Source organism: Bactrocera dorsalis, chromosome 3 (assembly GCF_023373825.1).
Source record: "Bactrocera dorsalis isolate Fly_Bdor chromosome 3, ASM2337382v1, whole genome shotgun sequence".
Lineage (NCBI taxonomy): Eukaryota > Metazoa > Arthropoda > Insecta > Diptera > Tephritidae > Bactrocera > Bactrocera dorsalis.
Window position 1 is genome coordinate 41483567 of NC_064305.1, and position 19639 is coordinate 41503205.

Below are 19639 nucleotides of genomic sequence, written 5' to 3' on the forward strand. Positions count from 1 at the left end.
GCCACATCATATCAATGTGAACTTTCAGGCATATATATTTTTGAATTGTGGTGTTTAGAAAATGGTTCATTTGCTGGTAAAACTAAAAAGTATGTAACGACCTAAACCAAGAAATGTGGAATGAAAGCAAATATATTTGCATAATATGAATATATGTATATTATCAAGTCGACAATCATCTGCATTGAATCAAGATTGAGGACGTCCTAGATTAAGTCTGATTTGCGTTTGGACTGTAGTCAACCGAATCCGTCGATCTTTCAAGCAACGACGTGTGAAGAAATATCACTTATCACCGAAGCATCAGTATCTACTAATTAGAAGCTTCGTTAACAATAAACTTGACACTACACTACACTTTTTACCGTGCTATGCTAACATTTTAAACGAAAAAAGAAAAGTTATTTTGAGACGTCCGTGCAAGCTGTAACTTGAATAAAAATTGAGATATTTTGATGAAACTTGGTGTGGAGGTTCCGTAGTACAAAAAAATAACGAGTTCGTAGATGGACGTAATCGGACCATATCATATATTGGACTTTTAATATATGGCGAAACTACTTAAATCTTTTTTATTATTTTATGGTATATTAAAACAACTGACTTTCGCTCTTTCAATACTTAATAAGGCTGTTAGTTCGCATTTAATAAATGTTTTTAATCATTTGTAATTGAAAATTAATTCTACTATGCATCAAATTAGAAAACGTTTCATGAAATATAACATTTTTAAGGTCATTCTCTATCGCGCCAAGGAAGCTTTTTTTGTAATCTTCTTATTTTTTTCTACGAAAAACTGTCGAAAAAAGGGCGGCTTTATTCAAGCCGCCGCCATTTTATCAAATTTCAAAAAAAATCCATTAGCGCGATAGCAACTGTCCTACAGATTAATAAACGCAATCGTGGACATCGTACAGGACCTTGTTTTTTACGTGTCATTTCAACAATTTATTTAACTATTATACACTCTTAGCGTGATAATATTTACTATTAATATTGACAGTCCTTGTCATCCAACCCGTACCACAAACTTCAGTCAAATGGATGCAAATCTGGACTTCTAGATCGTCAATCAGCAGGAGCTATAAAACCAGAAAAGTAGTTTAAGTCTCTGCTGGATGGTTTTGCTTCAATTTTAACTTCTTTTGAAGGGGTGTAACACCTTTACAGTATAAACACCATTATAGCAGCTAGATGGTAACCACCTTGGACGTTAGGAATCACATTTTTTACATAGATTTTGTTGTTTTGCTTATTAAAAGCTCTTCAACTCTGAAATTTTTTATCTGGAATGCTCGTAATCTTTCATGTGGAGATCAATTCGAACGAGTCTAGACATTGATCTGGTCGATTATCCATTTATCTATACATACTTTTCTGTTTTCTAAAGCGATCTGCAAAATCGTTCCCGCAAAGTTTTGATGGTGAACTGGTTCAACGACCACGTCTCATTCTGTAGTCATCGTCTGAGAAAAAATATCAATAATCCAGTGAACAAACATTATTGAAATACGAAGTGTTTTGAGAAGCTCCTAAATTTCCCTTCCGCTTTTTCCACGTTTATGTAAAGAAATTACGGCAATACCATTTTCTTTAGCTTCCCACTCCATAGTTAATAAACAACATACAAATTAAAATAAAAAATTACAGTACTTTTTCTGCGATTTTTTCTAGTTGTATGCATTGTAAACATTGTCACCGAAATCATGACAAAACTATGGTAATCAAACAAATTGAAAGCATGTGTAATAGTTTTGGGTCTTAGTGTAAAATCTTTCAAAAGAAACAACAATTTTTTTGTAAGTCTTAAGTTTCAATAAAAAATGTTCGTTCGTTTCTGAGAGTAATTTGTCACATAAGTCATTCGTAATTGTAAACTGAACTCTAATGTGCCTTGGTAGCATTAAAGTTAGCGGTTATACCAACTTATAGTAAAATTTTTATACAAATAAGATTTTAAACTAAACTTTTATTTTCAGCCTGTATGTATGTACATATTGTACTTATAATTTAATTTTAACAAATTAATTTTAAACTAACATGCACTAACTAACATATGTATGTATATGTTTATAAATTAGATTGTATAATGAGTACGTAATAACCTAAGAAGTTTGACTATAATCGCATTTAAAGAATACATACAACATTCATACCTGATTCATACATACGAGTTATTTACACACGAGTATACTGTTGTGTTTCCTTATCAAAAGTCTAACAGTATATACATATGTACATATATACACGTGTCCACATGCCCACAAACTTAAATACACAAGGTCAATCACACATATGTATGTACATATACACTGCTTTACATTTTGTTTATCCTTTCCACTGCGAAAGTGGTTGCAGCGATGTAAATTTCTCATTTAAACTAAAGAAATACTCAGGCCTTCAGGTAACACAGGGTAAATGCTTTGACTAACATCTTTATCAACTGATACTTGATACGTTAATTTCCTCTTTGCCTTTCTCACAGCCATAATTTCCGGTACATGATACTTCTCGCTGAGTTTTTGGTGATCCTCTTCAATTACTTGTGGCAGTACTTCCGATATTGCTGAATTAAAGTGGAGTACAATTTCATCATCATCCAGCTGGCGCGTCCAACGAGGTTTTGATTCAATAGGACTCATTATTTGCGGAACTAATAACCTTGAAGTATTTGTGCTCTTATTAAATACATTATGGGAAAGTGTAGTTCCTAAACGTCGTAACATAGATACTACTTTCCCATCTATCAAAGGACGCTTTAACCATCGTTCGTTGTCAATAATTGCGTGCTCATCGAATTTACTAAATATATTTTCATTGTTTCCGATATTAGTTATTTCAGAAGCCAATTGCAAATCTTTTTTTGGTATATATAAACATTTTTCTTTTGGATTCTCTTTATATGCATCAGCCACATTTTTCTCTTCACAGTTACTCTCTGTCTTAATAGATAGGTTAGTGCGATGACCAACGAAAGTTTTGTGCTTTATGAGTTTTCGTTGTAGTCTCGAAGACCTTGATGGCATTTTTTGTTTTATTGAATACCACAATCGATCACAACATTTCGGTTGAAATCTCATGGCACATTTTTTCCTCTCTTCAATAAAACTTTCTTCTTGCAGTGGTACTCCTTGGTCATAGCGTGCTTTAGCTTTTATGTTCGGGAGGACCTTAGCTATTGGGCGGCATAATTGCGTATTCGTTTGCCAATGAGACATATTCTGCGATTGTGGATGTTGATTCTCAGCGTTCTCTTTATGCATCATACTATTCATTTGAAGACGAAAGTTGCCAGATGGGCTTTCTGCGTCGTTGCTGTTCAATGTCTGCAGTGAGTACCAGTTTATCAGCCAATTATTGCAACTGAAACATAGGTATTTATCATCGCTTAGTGGCTGAAAATTAAAATCAAATAATTGTTATTATTGTTTTTAATAATTAATTCGGTTTTAGAAACTAAAAAAAATTAATTTTTTTCTAAATATAAATTGTCATTATAATCTGGTCGACAAATTGATCTACATAAGCTAGTGTGGAAGCAAGTGAAGAAGAGCTGTGTGTGTACATACAAATATTTTGATTTTCAGTACAAATCTCTATGTAAGTATTACCTCCATTACATCTTAATGTGATCTACGAGTATTGTATAATCAGCCAGAATAACTTTTGTTCAATTATACAGGCCAATAAATATTTCTTTTAATTTGAACATGGGTTTTACTTAAAATGTTCTGTTTATATAAGATAATATATGTATATGGGGCAGGACAATTTCAAATATTTGCTTTCCTGTAAGAATCAGTACAAATGCGGTGAATTTTTTAAAATGAGAGAGAAAAGGCATGATTTAAGTAAACATTTAAAGATTCTTAAAGCATCTCAAGTTGATTGATCCAAAGCTTTCAGAGACGAATATAAAAGGTGGAATTTTTGAAGGCCCTTGAATACAAAAATATAGATTTTGTGTTTTCCCGAAGAAACTTTGCAATGAGGAGAAAAATGCCTGGAACAGTTTTAATGCAGTAGTGTATGGTTTCCTTGGCACACGTTACATTCTCATTCAGGTTAATTTGAAGATAATATGAGAGCTTTTTCGGAAGAGCGTAGAGAATGCTTCCATTAAGATATAAATGAGAGACGTTACCAAGGCTAAAAGCATGATTGGGGGTTAATAATGGATACTTCTATGAAACATGACAGGAAAAATAAATTTTAATTGGAATCAATTTTGAAATATCTGTTGTTAGAATGAATCCTAAAAGTGTGATCGATATCTCTTAATAAATTACACAGGCCAACACTCAATTTGCTTCTTTGAATTTATACATATACTCTGTATAACCTATACACTGATCGACAAATTCGGCATACGATTTTTTAGAAAAGCGAGAATCATTATACGTAGTATATGGATATGTATATTTCAGCTATACATCTCACACATTGACCGATATATTCAATCAAAAGTAAATAATAGATATTGGGATCAGCAGGAGCTTAAACAGTTACTGTTGGATTTGGACAATTTTTGGTATTATTCGTGCAAAGTTTTATCAAGTTATATTATTTTTTTTTATTTGAGTACCGGTAAAATTTAATTTCTCTGGCGTATTTAGTTATTGATTTATTGCGGTTTTTGTAGTATGCAACCTTACCTTTATATTCGAGTTACCACTGTTATTTCCCGACTGCATCCATTTTCACACTGTCAAAGATTATGCATAGACGAACTGATGGATGGACGGACAGACAAAGAGTCTCTCGGATTTCAACTGGTCTTAACATTCTGATCATTTATATATGTATGTACATATGTATATCTCACTCGAGTATTTTTAGGTGATACAAACAACGGTTAGGTGAAAAAAACTATTATACTTTGTAGCAAAATGTTGCAAAGTATAAAAATTTGAGATTATTTAATATAAAACTACAAACAAAACGCAATACTAATAAGTTATTAAAAGTGATCTTGATCTGAAAATGCGACGTACGCATCGACCAACATAATTATTTGTACACAAACATATCTACATATAAACGTATATTAATGTATGTAAATATGAATGTTGATATGCTTATGCTCATTATTAAAGCTAACAAAAGGTGTAGAGAAGGAGAAATCATTAAGTGGCAGCTGCCACAAAATTGCACCGGCATTCCATTTGATTTGAGTAAAAAAATTGTAAGACATTTGGTATATTGTGTATATACATATATACATATATAAATATGTATGTAAGTGTCGGTGTACGTTAACACATTTAGTTGATCGTTAACAGGAACAGTATAAACGTAAATATGTTGCACAAAATTTACTATGTATAAATTTACATACATACATATACATATACACATAATTCATATAAATAAACTGTCATATAGACTTAGATTACGTTTACGATTACACTTTGGCAGTCGATGTCATTCATCAACACCAGGTGCAAAACAAAGCACACAAAAAACTAACTGTGTTTTTGAGGATCCTCTGCTTATGCTATGGTATGTACGTAAATACATACGCACATGATTGTAAAGGATGAAAAACATCTGCCGTATTGTCAGCATCGTTTATGTGATGGTGCATTGTCTTAACGAACTTTGCTGTGCTGCTTCGATATCGAATTATGGAACGTAGGCAACAGAAGCAACGGCAAAATACAACATATGTTGTGGTGTTGTGAATCGCAGAAAGTAAGCGACATTAAAATCCAAATTTAACAACCACCAAACCAAAAAATGAGTATGCTACTTGCAGCTGCTGCAGCTGCCAACGCCTCATGCAATGTGATCATCACCTGTTATTACTAAGCGATGAATTAAAAGTTTCTGTAAGAGTATGGTATAGCCCTTTGGCGGCCACTGCGTTTGTTTACATATGATTGCAGAAATAAAAGTACAAAATACATAACTAACTAACTTATGTATGCATACAAAAGTACATGCGTAATTATGCGACTTTCTAATGATTTTCAGATGAAGGTCTGAGCAGTTCACAGGAACTGGGTAATCGGTAAGCCTTTGCGTATATAATAACCTTTATCACACACTGGTCTCACCTTATTTTGCAAGTTTATAGATAGAAAATTTTTATAATTATATATAAATATTATTTATATTATTTATATTAATTATATATTAATTGCGGCACTTGCTGTGCCTAATTGGTAATGTTTTTTTAAATATTAAAATTCTAATATCTAATATCCTTTAGTATGTATTTATAATGCTTATGAGCATACATATGAACTCGTTTACGTGACCTCATACATATATTCACGTATCCTGCTGGAGTTGTTGTGACTCATTCTGTGCTCAACGTTATTGATTTTTTGGGAATGATGATACTCATAGAGGTGTAATTTTCTATTGTATAATATATACACACTTAACGTTTTTCAACTATTTATATTGGACACACCTGAAATTTAAATTTCGCTTGAATTAGTTCAACAATATTAGGCCCACTTCTCGGTTCGTAGATGTTGATAGTTTGATTTGTATGGCAGCCACAGATTAAGCAAGTTCTCTTTAAAAATTCTGATGATATTTCTGACATTTCCTGTCTTCTGCTCTGTGCTACAGGTACACTTTATATTATAATGTAATCAAAAATATTTTAAATTAATTTTCACCAACATTTAATTTATTTTGCTAAAACAGTATTTTTTATCATTTGTATACGATATATGAATGAAATAATTTACACGCGTATCGAGGCACCACGCAAAAATTTACCAATGTTGCCGTGCCTCGTTGTCTCCTTCACTGTAATATGTAAGCAACACAAACAATCGACACGTCCTTAACTGCGGGCAAATAACTTGCGAATGAGGCGTTCATGGCGAGAGTTCGTACCGCTTTGCAGCTGCTTGGTTGTACAATGCACTCTAGTCTACTTCGCTTGGCTGTTCAATTGCCTACCCTATTTGTGCATGTGTTTATGTTTGAGCACACTCCTTATGAATAACTCTCTTCCTCTCAACCGAAGTTATGAACAGGTATTTTTTTAAGTCCTTTCTGTGGTGCATTTATGTTTATTTATGTATTATGCTCATTTATGTATATATTTCTGTCCCAAAAAGAAGGTTTTGATATTTGCTCTGTTGAATAGATTAAAAATAATTTAAAACAAGAAGCATGAAGAAATAAATCAAAGTTTTATAATCAATTAAAAGAATGGAAACTTTAAAAATATAAATGATTAAATCAATTTTAATATAGTAATATAAACATAATTTTTGGTTTTAAAATTTGGTAAACATTATTTTTTATTATAAACAATATTGTATTAATATAAAAAATTTAAAAATCTTATTGTAGATTCAGCTAAATTTCAATGTATTAATGCTTAATTTCTTAATGCACAATTTATTCTTAAAGGATTCAGAATCTCTAACAAATTGTTTCCCCAAACTCTTTTACGACAAAAGTTTTTTGGCTTTGAAAATATTGTTAATTCACATTTCTAAATCCAAAAACTTAGGATCATAAATTTCGAAGAAATTTTTGTCCTTAGTATATTTTTAATAAGATTAATGAAATGCTTTTGGTGATTTTGCTAACTCATCGCGCCTAAAAGTATATGAAGTTATTTTAGTTTTAAAATGGAATTGTACTGCGTTATCGACTTATTTACTTAGAAATGGTTCAGACAGAGAATATAAAACCAATGAACTTAAAGCAGAGAACGTTTATCACAGAGAGGTTCACGGCGCGGAGATCGTAAAAATATTTTTGGCTAACTTGGTCGAGACAGAGAACATAAAACCAGAGAACGTCTATCATAGACGTTCTCTGATAAAACTGGAACCAGAGAACGTCTATCATAGAGAAGGTTCACGGCGCGAAGAACGTAAAAATATTTTTGGCTAACTCGGTCGCGATGGTCCAGTTTCACCACATACAAATTATGAGCGTGTTTCACCATATTTAACAGCGATTGAGCGGTTTTTAGAGTCTATGAGCAATAACATGTTAAAGTAAATAAAAGAAACCAATGCAGGGCAATATACATACAAGTGTATTTATATGTAGGTGATTTCTGGTAGGCGGAGAAGTTTCTGTATGCTACATACATATGTATGACTTTTTCTAAACTTTAGAATCTAAAGCTAACATATACAAATATGTACATATGTATGTATGTTCGCTCCTTTGCTTATATTCTTATATGTTTATATGCAAACATGTGTATTGGTATGAATTTTTTTGTGCTTATTAATGAATACATGTCCAATTTGAATATATTTGAATTACATAAATTACTTTTTCAAAGCAATATTCGTAGTTAATGCGAAAATAAAGCCTATTTTATAATTATTTTTTCAATATATCAAAACATACATACATATGTATACTTCCTAACATATGTATGTATGTATATAACAAACTATCATAATATTATTAAAAAAATGAAATATGTATATTACAATTGTGATAAATGTACATTAACCGTAAATTTTATCATTCAAAACTTATATGCACATGTATCATGACCATATATGTTTATGTTCGCTTTCGCGAATTCAAATCATATTATCACTTATCAATAATATAACAAGTGCGCGCTGCTCATACAGAGAACTTAAAAGTATAGAGAGACACTTATATGTATGTACATATGTATGTATATTTGTATACACTTCCAAACAAATAATGCACAAGCATACAAACATATGCGTACACATGTGAACATGTCACCAACAAAAAATTGAAGCATTGTTCTACAAAAACAACAACTGCTCAAATAGCAGAAGCATCAAAAGTCAATATGGCAGCCGAATTGGCGAAGCCCAATTGTAGTAAATTTTACAACAAAAACGATTTCATTCATAAACGCAGGCGTATACAAGCCACAAGCGACCTCGCTTCATTCATATAAACAGACGCCGTTACATCTCCCCGAGCATGCCTCTGCCTACAAGTGTCCTTTCGCGACGATGGCAAAAGCTAAAAATTGTCAATTCTAAAATAAGTATTTTTCCGTGGCTCGCAAAAATTTGCGTCGACATATCGACAAGCAAGCAAGCTCATACATATGCATACATATTTACGTTAGTTTGTTGTCGAAGCAGTTACAGCGGCAAGGGAAGCGGTAACAATCGGCGATCCACTGTATATTTCTTTCATGCATAACCAAACCATAATTAGGACAACGCAATGTAAGTGTCAATGGTGGTGCTGATGGTAAACGCTTGAAAAGCCACGCTGAGTACGCGGGTTCGAATCTCACAGAATTTATTTTTAATTTTTGCCTTTTATTTTATGGCAAATGCTAAAAATCATAAATTGAACATCTTCTGGTGTTTGTTCAAAGAAAGAAGTGAGAAAAGTGGCAACATAGGAGTTGTCGATTTATAATATTTGTCTAAAATATTTTTCCGTGACAAAAATCTGCGTCGATATGTATTCATGCTTATACGTATACATACATACATATTTACGCACGTTGGACGGCGAAGCTGCTACAGGGGCAAGGGAAGCGGTGACAATCGGCGGCCATTCGTTTATTTTTTTCGGCACAGCTTGGATTTTTTACCAATGTTGTGACAAAGAAGATGCGAAAAGATGCGCGCGGCACTTGTTAGTATGAATGTATGTATGTATGTACATATGTATGTGGCTCGCATTTGTCTTCGTAAACATACAAATGTGCCAAAGAAATAATATACATACATACATATGTATGTGTCATAGAAATTCTATGGGTACAAATATGGAAATGATAACGAAATAATGCGAATATGCACATTTCATGAAGGTCACTTATATACATATGTATACTTATATGTATATTGCCCTGCATTGGTTTCTTTTATTTACTTTAACATGTTATTGCTCATAGACTCTAAAAACCGCTCAATCGCTGTTAAATATGGTGAAACACGCTCATAATTTGTATGTGGTGAAACTGGACCATCGCGACCGAGTTAGCCAAAAATATTTTTACGTTCTTCGCGCCGTGAACCTTCTCTATGATAGACGTTCTCTGATACATATAAGTATGAATACATCGAATACAAAAATTAATTAAAAAAATAGGCTTTATTTTCACATTAATTACGAATATTGCTTTGAAAAAGTAATTTAATCAAAACTTTTTCAATTGCACATGTCGTCCCCTCAATATAACAATAGCGTATAATTTTTTTTGGGTTTTGAGAAAATCAAGTTTAAAGTTTTTGTCAAATCAGATGTCTATACACTTATTGAAGGAAATTTTTGAACATGAAATTATACACCATTTTTTCTAATGACATTTTGACCCACTTTGTGGAAGTAGAATTTGACGAAATTTTGACCAGACATAGAATCAATGATGGAGATTCTAAATATGCAATAAAAAAATAATGGCGTATCAGCACATACGCTATTGTTATATTGAGGGGACGATGTATTCATTAATATGCACAAAAAGAATTCATAGGAATACACATGTTTGCATATAAACGTATAAAAATATAAGCAAAAGAGCTAACATACATATGTATGTCTGTTAGAGCAATATATAGTTTTGAGCATAATTTTTATTTACCGCTCAGCCAGAGAACATAAAAGCATAGAGAAGGTGCAGGTTCGACAGCGAACATTCGTTAGATTTATAGTAGGGAATTCACCTCATAAGCACAGAAAACGCATTGTGAAATGTTAAAATTTTTAGCAGTTCCCCACATACTCAAACAGAGAATATGAAGAGAAAAAATATATGTATTTACGGCATATGATGACATTGCATATATGGCCAAGCAGAGAATATGAATAGAGATAAATATATGTACATATGAAGAATTTCGTTTTGCTTTTTTATATTTTATTCCATTTTTAACAGCGAAAAATGTGTACAAAACATATTATGTTCTCTGTCTCACATACCCAAGAATATAAAGAGACATAAACGTATGCATGCATGCTCCTTATGATCTCCCAACAACAGCATTGTGATATTTTCATGCTTCAATTTTTCAACTTGGGATTCGCAATGTATGCAAATATGCTTTTGCGTTTTGCCGTCGGCAATTGAATATTGACATGTAAACATAATTATGATATGAGTATAATTTTGTATGAATGCATGCATAGTAATATTTATAGTCAATTTGGACTTGCATATTTAATAATTTTCTTTGATTTTTTTTACATAATATACTATACTAATAAATATTTTTGTATTATATTTCCTACTAATAGAAATTAAATTTATCACAACTATATGCATATATGTACATTAGGGTGATTCAAAAAAAAAAATTTTTTGTTTTTTTTGATTGGTACTCGGAAAAATGGGTTCCTCCTCCTCTGAGAAAGCCTCTCCAAATATGAGTTTTTAATTGTACCGGGAAGGTCCTCCGCCTAACGGTTTTCTATTTTTTCTTATTATCAGATAGAAAAATTTATATCTCGCTTCTAACTACTTGAAAAAATATATTGTTAATTAGGTTTTGTAGGAAATTGAATGCTCTAAAATATGGTCTCTCATGATTTTTTCGTAAACCCAACCGTTTAAAAGATATTAACAGTTAAAGTTTGATTATTTTTGGTACAATTTTTTATTTCTTATTAATTTTATAACTCAATGAAAAAAAATTGTTATGAATAGGTTTTTGGAGAGGCTTTCTTAGAGGTGTCTAGGAACCTATTTTTAAGAGTACCAACCGAAAAACCGAAACCGAAAAAATTTTTTTTTTTTGATCCACCCTAATATGCATTGATGTTTGACGATGAATATCTCGTAAACGCTTAACTTAATCGAAAAATCATAGTAGACCATTTTTATAGAGCAGTAAATTTCCTACGAAACCATGTGTTTCATCATTCATAATAATTTTTTTTCATTGAGTTATAAAATTAATAAGAAATAAAGAATTTTTCCAAAAATAGTCAAATTTCAACCGTTAATATCTTTTAAACGGTTAGGTTTACGAAAAAATCATAAGAAACCATATTTTAGAGCATTCAATTTCCTTCAAAACCTAATTAACAATATATTTTTTCAAGTAGTTGGAAGCGAGATATAAATTTTTCTATCGGATAATAAGAAAAAATAGAAAACCGTTAGGCGGAGGACCTTCCCGTTACAATTAAAAACTCATATTTGGAGAGGCTTTCTTAGAGGTGTCTAGGAACCCATTTTTCCGAGTACCAATTAAAAAAAACAAAAAATTTTTTTTTTGAATCACCCTAATGTACATAGATCATATTATCTTATGTCTCTGCACATGCTCATAACGTAATCTTATTATCTGCTCATATGATTGCATGTATACGCATGTGCGCGTTCAGAAATTCAAATCATGATTTTATCACTTATCAATATATTATATGTGCGCGCATTGATCTGCATGTTCATACATTCATATACACTTATATGTACATATATTTGTATACACTTCCGAACAAATAATGCACAAGCATACAAACATACATATGCGTACACATGTCAATATGTCACCAACAAAAAATTAAAGCATTGTTCTACAAAAACAACAATTGTATAATTAGCAGAAGCATGGCGAGTCAATATGGCAGCCAAATTGGCGAAGATCAAATGTAGTAAATTCTACAACAAAAACGATTTCATTCATAAAAACAGACGCCGTAACTTCTCCCCGAGCATGCCTTTGCCAACAAGTGTCTTTTCGCGACGATGGCAAAAGCTAAAAATCATAAATTGAACAACATTTTGATGATTCAACACAGAAAGAAGTGCGAAAAGTGGCAATATAGCTCTTGTCGATTTACAATATTTGTCAATTCTGAAATAAGTATTTTTCCGTGGCTCGCAAAAATTTGTTTCGATATGTATGCAAGCTTATACATATGCATACATAATTACGCCACCTCGTAGGCGACGCTGTTCCAGCAGCAAGGAAAATGGTAACAATCGGCGATCCATTGTATATTTCTTTCATGCATAACCAAACCATAATTAAGACAACGCAATGAAAGTGTCAATGGTGGTGTTGGTGGTAAGCGCTGGGGAAGTTACGATGAGCACGTAGGTTCAAATCTCGACAGAATTGATTTTTAATTTTTGCTTTTTATTTTATGGCAAAAGCTAAAAATCATAAATTGAACATCTTCTGGTGTTTGTTCTAAGAAAGAAGTGAGAAGAGTGGCAACATAGGAGTTGTCGATTTATAATATTTGTCTAAAATATTTTTCCGTGACAAAAATCTGCGTCAATATGTATTCATGCTCATACGTATACATGCATACATATTTACGCACGTTGGAAGGCGAAGCTGCTACAGGGGCAAGGGAAGCGGTGACAATCGGCGGCCATTCGTTTATTTTTTTCGGCACAGCTTGGATTTTTTACCAATGTTGTGACAAAGGAGATGCGAACAGATGCGTGTGGCACTTGTTATTATAAATGTATGTATGTACATACATACATATGTATGTGGCTCGCATTTGCTTTCGTAAACATACAGAAAAAAGTGCCAAAGAAATAATATATGTATGTATATGCCATAGAAATTCTATTGCTACGAATATGGAAATTATAACGAAATAATGCGAATGTGCATATTTCATGAAGGTCATTAAATTTTTTTTGAAGAAATGAAAAGAATGAATGGAAGTGTTTATATGAGCACATTTATGTAATTTCTTTTGGCACATCTTCATTTTATAATAGTCGAAATTAATCTAATATAATAGTCAAAATTAATGTAATTTCTGAAATAATTATTTATTTAAAATTATTTTTTATTTAATTTTATAATATACAATTTTTACCATTTTTCGAAAAACAATGGTTCATATATTGTAATACAAAATAATCACGCATACATATGTGACAATGGTTCATATAATACAGTGATGCCCAGACGCACACTACCAAACTGTGTGCTTGTGTTGGAGTATGAGAGAGCTTGCTGCTACACCCAAAAAAAATACAAAACTTTAGTATTAATTAATATAAAAAAAATTTGAAAGTGATTCGACAACTTTTACAAAATTCTGAAATTAATGAAATTCCTTATTAACTTTTTATCAATTACAAAAATAAAGACAATTCACCTGTCAAAAAGAAATTAAAATTCAAAAAATTTTAAATATTGAATTTATGTTGAAGTTTTCACCTAAACGGCTGTATGAAAAAACTAAAAATCAATATTTTCATGGTTTTGAACCAAAATTGTTAATCAGCGCGCACATACAAATTACATGCGTAGCAGTCAACAGTCGTGATCAAGTGATTTTCAAATGCACATTAATTTTCCACAATGTATAGAGAGCGCTTGACTAATACGTGTGAGCAAATCTGTGAGAGAGCAATAAAGTCGGCCGCCCGCGGGCTAGGTAAAGCGCTTCACTGCTCTAACAGACACATGTGTATTCGTATGAATTCTTTTTGTGCATATTAATGAATACATGTTTCAACGTTTTCGTTCTGGTGTAGAGGTGGTCGAAGATGCGCCACCTCCAATATAACAACCCAATATAACAAATTATCATAATATTATTAAAAAAATTAAATATATTACAATAGTGATAAATGTAGATTAATCGCACATTTTATCATTCAAAACTTATATTCACATGTATCATGACCACATGTGTTTATGTTCGCGTTCGCGAATTCAAATCATATTGTTACAAAAAGTAGTATTAAGTTGTATTTCGTCACCTGAAATGCAAATTAACGTAACAACATTTTCAGAAATTTACAGTGGCATGAATGAAACACGGAATAAAATGGAACATGAGTGAAACAAAATATTAATATTGGTTAAAACTGGTTTATATATGACCACAGAACCAGAAAATGTTGAACATATTTAATATTATGTATACAATTTGAAGTAGTGAAGCGTAATCAATAAGACACTCAATTTCGAATTTTTTGATGATACGTTATTTTGCATTTCAGGTGACGATTTGTATTACTATATGCATCCATTATTATGAACGATAGCTGTAGGTATATGGAATAGCATTTGTCTTGTTGTAGACATCTGGCGCCGCGGCTGTCTGCTTGTCGAAACAATAGACATCTGGCGCCACACTGTCTGCGTGTCGACTTAAACAATTGCTGAGTCTGGCGCCGCGGCTGTCTGCTTGCGTCTGGCGCCGTAAAGCATTATGTTCTGGTAATTTCCAGACGCAATATTCTAGAAGGACACGTCGGCATCAGCGAGAAGTGCGTGGCTATATAAGCCGTGGCAGCGCCAACGTAATCAACCAGTGCTAAGAGTAAACTGATATAGTGTAGACGAGTTGTGAAATAAAGAGTTGTTGAATTAAATTAAACAGTTTTGGTTTTATTTGTCAATCCAGAGATACGAACCTAACAAAGTAAACTAGCAAGCAGTAAATTCGTAACAATTGGTGTCAGAAGTGGGATTGTCAAATAATCCAAATTCAAGATGGTTAAATTCGGAGAATTGAGAATTCAGCAATTAAAAAAGGAACTGGAGGAGCGTAATTTGCCGATAAGCGGGCAAAAGGCGGATCTGCAGGCACGATTACGTGAAGCAATGGAAGCGGGTGGAATTAATGTGGACGAGTTCGAATTTGATGGGCCAGAAACTTCTACAAAGGTAGAAGAAAAAGTAGAAGAACAACGAACATCAAGTGTAGACATGAACATGCTGTTAGTGGCTATACAGAAAATAGCTGAAAATACAGAAAATGCAGTGCAAACAGGAAATCATCTGACACAGCAAATGACGCAAATAGCTGAAAATGCAGAAAATGCAGTACAAACAGGAAATCGTCTGGCACAGCAAATAGCGGAAAATGCAGTGCAGGAAGAAAATCGTCTGGCACAGCAAATAACACAAATAGCTGAAAATACATCACAGTTAGAGTCTCGCCCTACACAACAAATAACTGAAAATAATACGCAGTTAGAAAAGCGTTTGGTACAACAGATTACAGAAAATAATACACAAGTGCAAGAGAAATTTTCAAAATTTGAAGACGAATTAAGCACAATAAAAAATGACGAAGAAAATTTAAGATCAGAATTTCTTCAACTGAGTAATCGTGTGCGAGGACTGCAACTACATGGCCCTGCACCATCAACAAATAATCAAAGATTGAAGGCACCCACATTCGATGGAAGTATTCCATTTCAAATTTTCAAACTTCAGTTTGAAAAGACAGCAATGGCCAATAATTGGAATACAGCGGACAAGGTGGCGTCCTTGTTTGTATCATTGAAAGGACCTGCGGCAGAAATCCTTCAGACTATTCCAGACTGTGAACGGGACAACTATGAGGCATTGATGAGTGCGATAGAAAGACGATATGGTAGTGAGCACCGGAAACAAATATACCAGATCGAACTGCAAAATAGGGGTCAGAAGATGAACGAGTCATTGCAAGAGTTCGCAACTGAAATCGAACGACTGGCTCATTTGGCAAATGCAGATGCACCTGTGGATTACATTGAGAGGGTAAAAATTCAATGTTTCATAAATGGAATTCGTGATGTGGACACCAAACGCGCCACATATGCATTGCCAAAAAGAACGCTTGTTGAAACGGTTTCGCACGCCCTCACACAGGAAACAGCTTCCCTACTAAGTAAACCAGCACACAAAGTACAAAGAGTTGAAATGGAACAACCGGCGCTGATGGAAGAAATATTGAAGACTCTGAAGAAAATTGCCGCACCGCGAGTAAATACAACAGGAAGATGTTTCAACTGTGGAAAAGCGGGTCACTTTGCCCGAAATTGCAATATAAAAGTAAACCCATCAAAACGGAAACAACCAACAGATAACGAGGACGGAGCATCCTCATCTCACAAGTCGTTAAACTAAAACGGAACAGTTCAAAGGGGCGTGAGCTGGTTCCCACAACTATTTGCCCCGCCATCTCGATATCACAAATAGGTCGCCATGACAACAATCTTACTATCAACGGTATCGTAAATGGACGACTGTCAACGCTTACTTTGGATACTGGTGCCACACATTCAATTATCCGACCGGATGTGGTGAGAGGAACGGTTGAACCATTAGTTGGTTGCAAGCTTCGAACGGCCACTGGAGAGGAAGCAGCTGTTGCGGGAAAAGTGTTTTGCGAAGTCATGATTGGTACCCTGGAAGTTAATCACACCTTCATCGTAGTAGAAATCACGGATGAAATTATAATGGGAGTAGATGTCATGATTGATCACGGGGTTACTTTGGATTTAAACAAGCAAATGCTGTTTTGCCAGAACATGGAGATGCCTATAAACACCGGATATGTGACCAACGTTGAAAGTAAGAGGGTGATTGTTGATGATAATCAGAGTATTCCACCAAAATCTGAGGCGATTGTATGGGCTAAAGTGAATGGAGGAGGTGGGACTGAAGAGTTGTGGATTGTGGAACCAACAAAAATAGATACACCCATATTGGTAGGAAGAACGCTTGTGAAAACTAGAGAAGACGCCACCATTCCGGTCAGAGTAGTGAATGAATTCAACACGCCTATAAGTCTGAAGAAAGGAGCAGTAATTGGACAGTACCAGAATATAAGTGCAATAGCACGATGCGAACGGTCACAAGAGAAGCCTACTATTGAGCCACAACAGATAAGTTCTACACTCCTAAATAATTTGCAGAACGAACTGCATGGAAATGAAAAAGTAAAAGCAGAAAAACTATTAGAAAAATACGCATCCATATTTGCAAACGAAGGAAACACAGGAAGAACCGGCATTGTCAAACATCGCATAAATACCGGAGACGCTAAACCAATCCGACAAGCTCCGCGTAGGGTTCCACTAGCAAAACGTGAGGATGCTAACAAAATTATTGAAGACATGCACAAAAACGGTGTAATCGAACCTTCAATAAGTCCATGGAGCTCACTTATCGTCTTAGTTAAAAAGAAAGATGGTAGCACCCGTTTCTGCGTAGATTATAGGAAGTTGAATGATGTCACAAAGAAAGACAGTTATCCTCTACCAAGAATCGACGATACATTAGACACCTTGTCTGGAGCGAAATGATTTTCTACATTAGATCTACAAAGTGGATATTGGCAAGTCGAGATCGATGAATGTCACCGTGAAAACACCGCTTTCAGTATGGGCGACGGGTTATGGGAATTCTCTGTGATGCCATTTGGGTTATGTAATGCGCCTGCAACGTTCGAGCGACTGATGGAACATGTGTTAAAAGGACTCAACTGGAAGACATGTTTGGTGTATCTTGATGACATTATCATCATGGGAAAAAGTTTTGATGATCATCTGAAAAATCTAGAGGAAGTCTTTCAGCGAATAGCATCAGCCGGATTACGCTTGAATCCCAAAAAGTGTTCATTATGGAAGAAGCAGGTCACATATCTCGGACATAAAGTGTCAACTGAGGGGATTCACATCGAAGAGGGAAAAATAAAATCAGTTAAAGATTGGCATCAACCCATCAACATACATGAACTCCGCAGCTTCCTAGGCTTATGCACGTATTACCGCCGTTTTGTACCTGGATTTGCGAACGTGGCTAGAAGTTTACATGATTTAACAAAGAAGAATCGCCTTAGCTTAAAGAACTACTTTGTACGGCGCCGATGTTAGCTTATCCAATACCTGGAAAGAAATTCATCCTGGATACAGATGCGAGCGCTTATGGAATTGGAGGTGTCCTGTCTCAACTCATCGACGGACAAGAAAGAGTAAGTGGGTATTACAGCAGAGTGCTCGAGAAACCAGAGAAAAACTACTGTGTGACGCGGAAAGAACTACTAGCTGTGGTGGAATGTGTAAAACATTTCCACAAGTATTTGTATGGACAACGATTCTTGCTGAGGACTGATCATGCAGCATTAAAATGGTTATTACAGTTTAAGAATCCGGAAGGCCAAATTTCACGATGGATCGAAAGATTACAGAATTACGACTTCGAAACGGAACATCGAAAGGGGATTCACAAGAAAAATGCGGATGCATTATCACGTCGCCCTTGTCCACTGGAATGTAAACATTGCTCCAAATCAGAAGGAAAATAAGGTATAATCGACGTGCGATTACTGAATATAGAACCTGAAGATGATTGGACTCCTCACCGCATCAGAATCAATCAGCTGGAGGACCCTGATCTTGCAAAGCTGATAATAGCCAAAGAAAATGGGGTACGACCACCAAAGGAACAAATAAGTAGCGAGAGTCCAACGGCAAAAGCATATTGGGCCCAATGGAACAGCATAAACCTCGTTAATGGATACCTTCATCGTACCTGGGAAAGCGAAGATGGCAAACAGATCCCGTCTGCTGATCATAGTTACCATAGTACAACGTGGGATCACCATTTGAACGAGTCGCAATGGATGTTGCAGGTCCGTTCCCAACCAGTACGGCCGGAAACAAATATCTACTGGTTGTCATGGACTATTTCAGTAAATGGCCAGAGGTATATGCCTTACCAAACCAAGAAGCGAAGACAGTAGCCGAAGCGTTTGTAGAAAATTGGATAACAAGGTTCGGAGTGCCCGTCGAATTACACTCAGATCAAGGCAGGAATTTCGAATCTTCCATTTTCCAAGAAGTCTGTACATTATTGGGCATCCACAAGACACGGACAACAGCGTTACATCCACAATCAGATGGAATGGTGGAAAGATTCAACCGAACGCTCGAAGAACATCTGCGGAAAATCGTTAATAAAGATCAACGGAATTGGGACAA

The 19639-nt window shown here is 34.3% G+C and overlaps 2 protein-coding genes across 5 annotated transcripts in view; one reads left to right on the forward strand and one right to left on the reverse strand.

The window, feature by feature from the left end:
- LOC125777131 (uncharacterized) overlaps positions 1-18425 on the forward strand; it is a 94765-nt gene extending 76340 nt beyond the window's left edge. Inside the window, exon 2 of the mRNA XM_049451352.1 lies at positions 16152-18425. Coding sequence (XP_049307309.1) covers positions 16152-16781 — 630 coding nt within the window. The 3' untranslated portion in view covers positions 16782-18425. The remainder of the gene's footprint in view (positions 1-16151) is intronic.
- Positions 1950-6911, reverse strand: LOC105225371 (protein phyllopod). 4 transcript variants are annotated; one of them, XM_029550506.2, is made up of 3 exons: positions 6708-6911; positions 6422-6590; positions 1950-3395 (listed from the first exon to the last, which is right to left on the reverse strand). In XM_029550506.2, exons 2-3 carry the CDS (start codon positions 6557-6559, stop codon positions 2376-2378), a joined length of 1158 nt encoding a protein of 385 aa, XP_029406366.2. In that variant the 5' UTR covers positions 6560-6590; positions 6708-6911; the 3' UTR covers positions 1950-2375. The 4 variants fall into 4 exon arrangements, with proteins under 4 accessions (XP_029406366.2, XP_011202100.2, XP_049307331.1 ...); XM_011203798.4 differs by having other exon boundaries at positions 6739-6907; XM_049451374.1 differs by lacking the exon at positions 6708-6911 and adding an exon at positions 5527-5798 and having other exon boundaries at positions 6422-6553.
- Positions 18426-19639: the final 1214 nt, after the last annotated feature.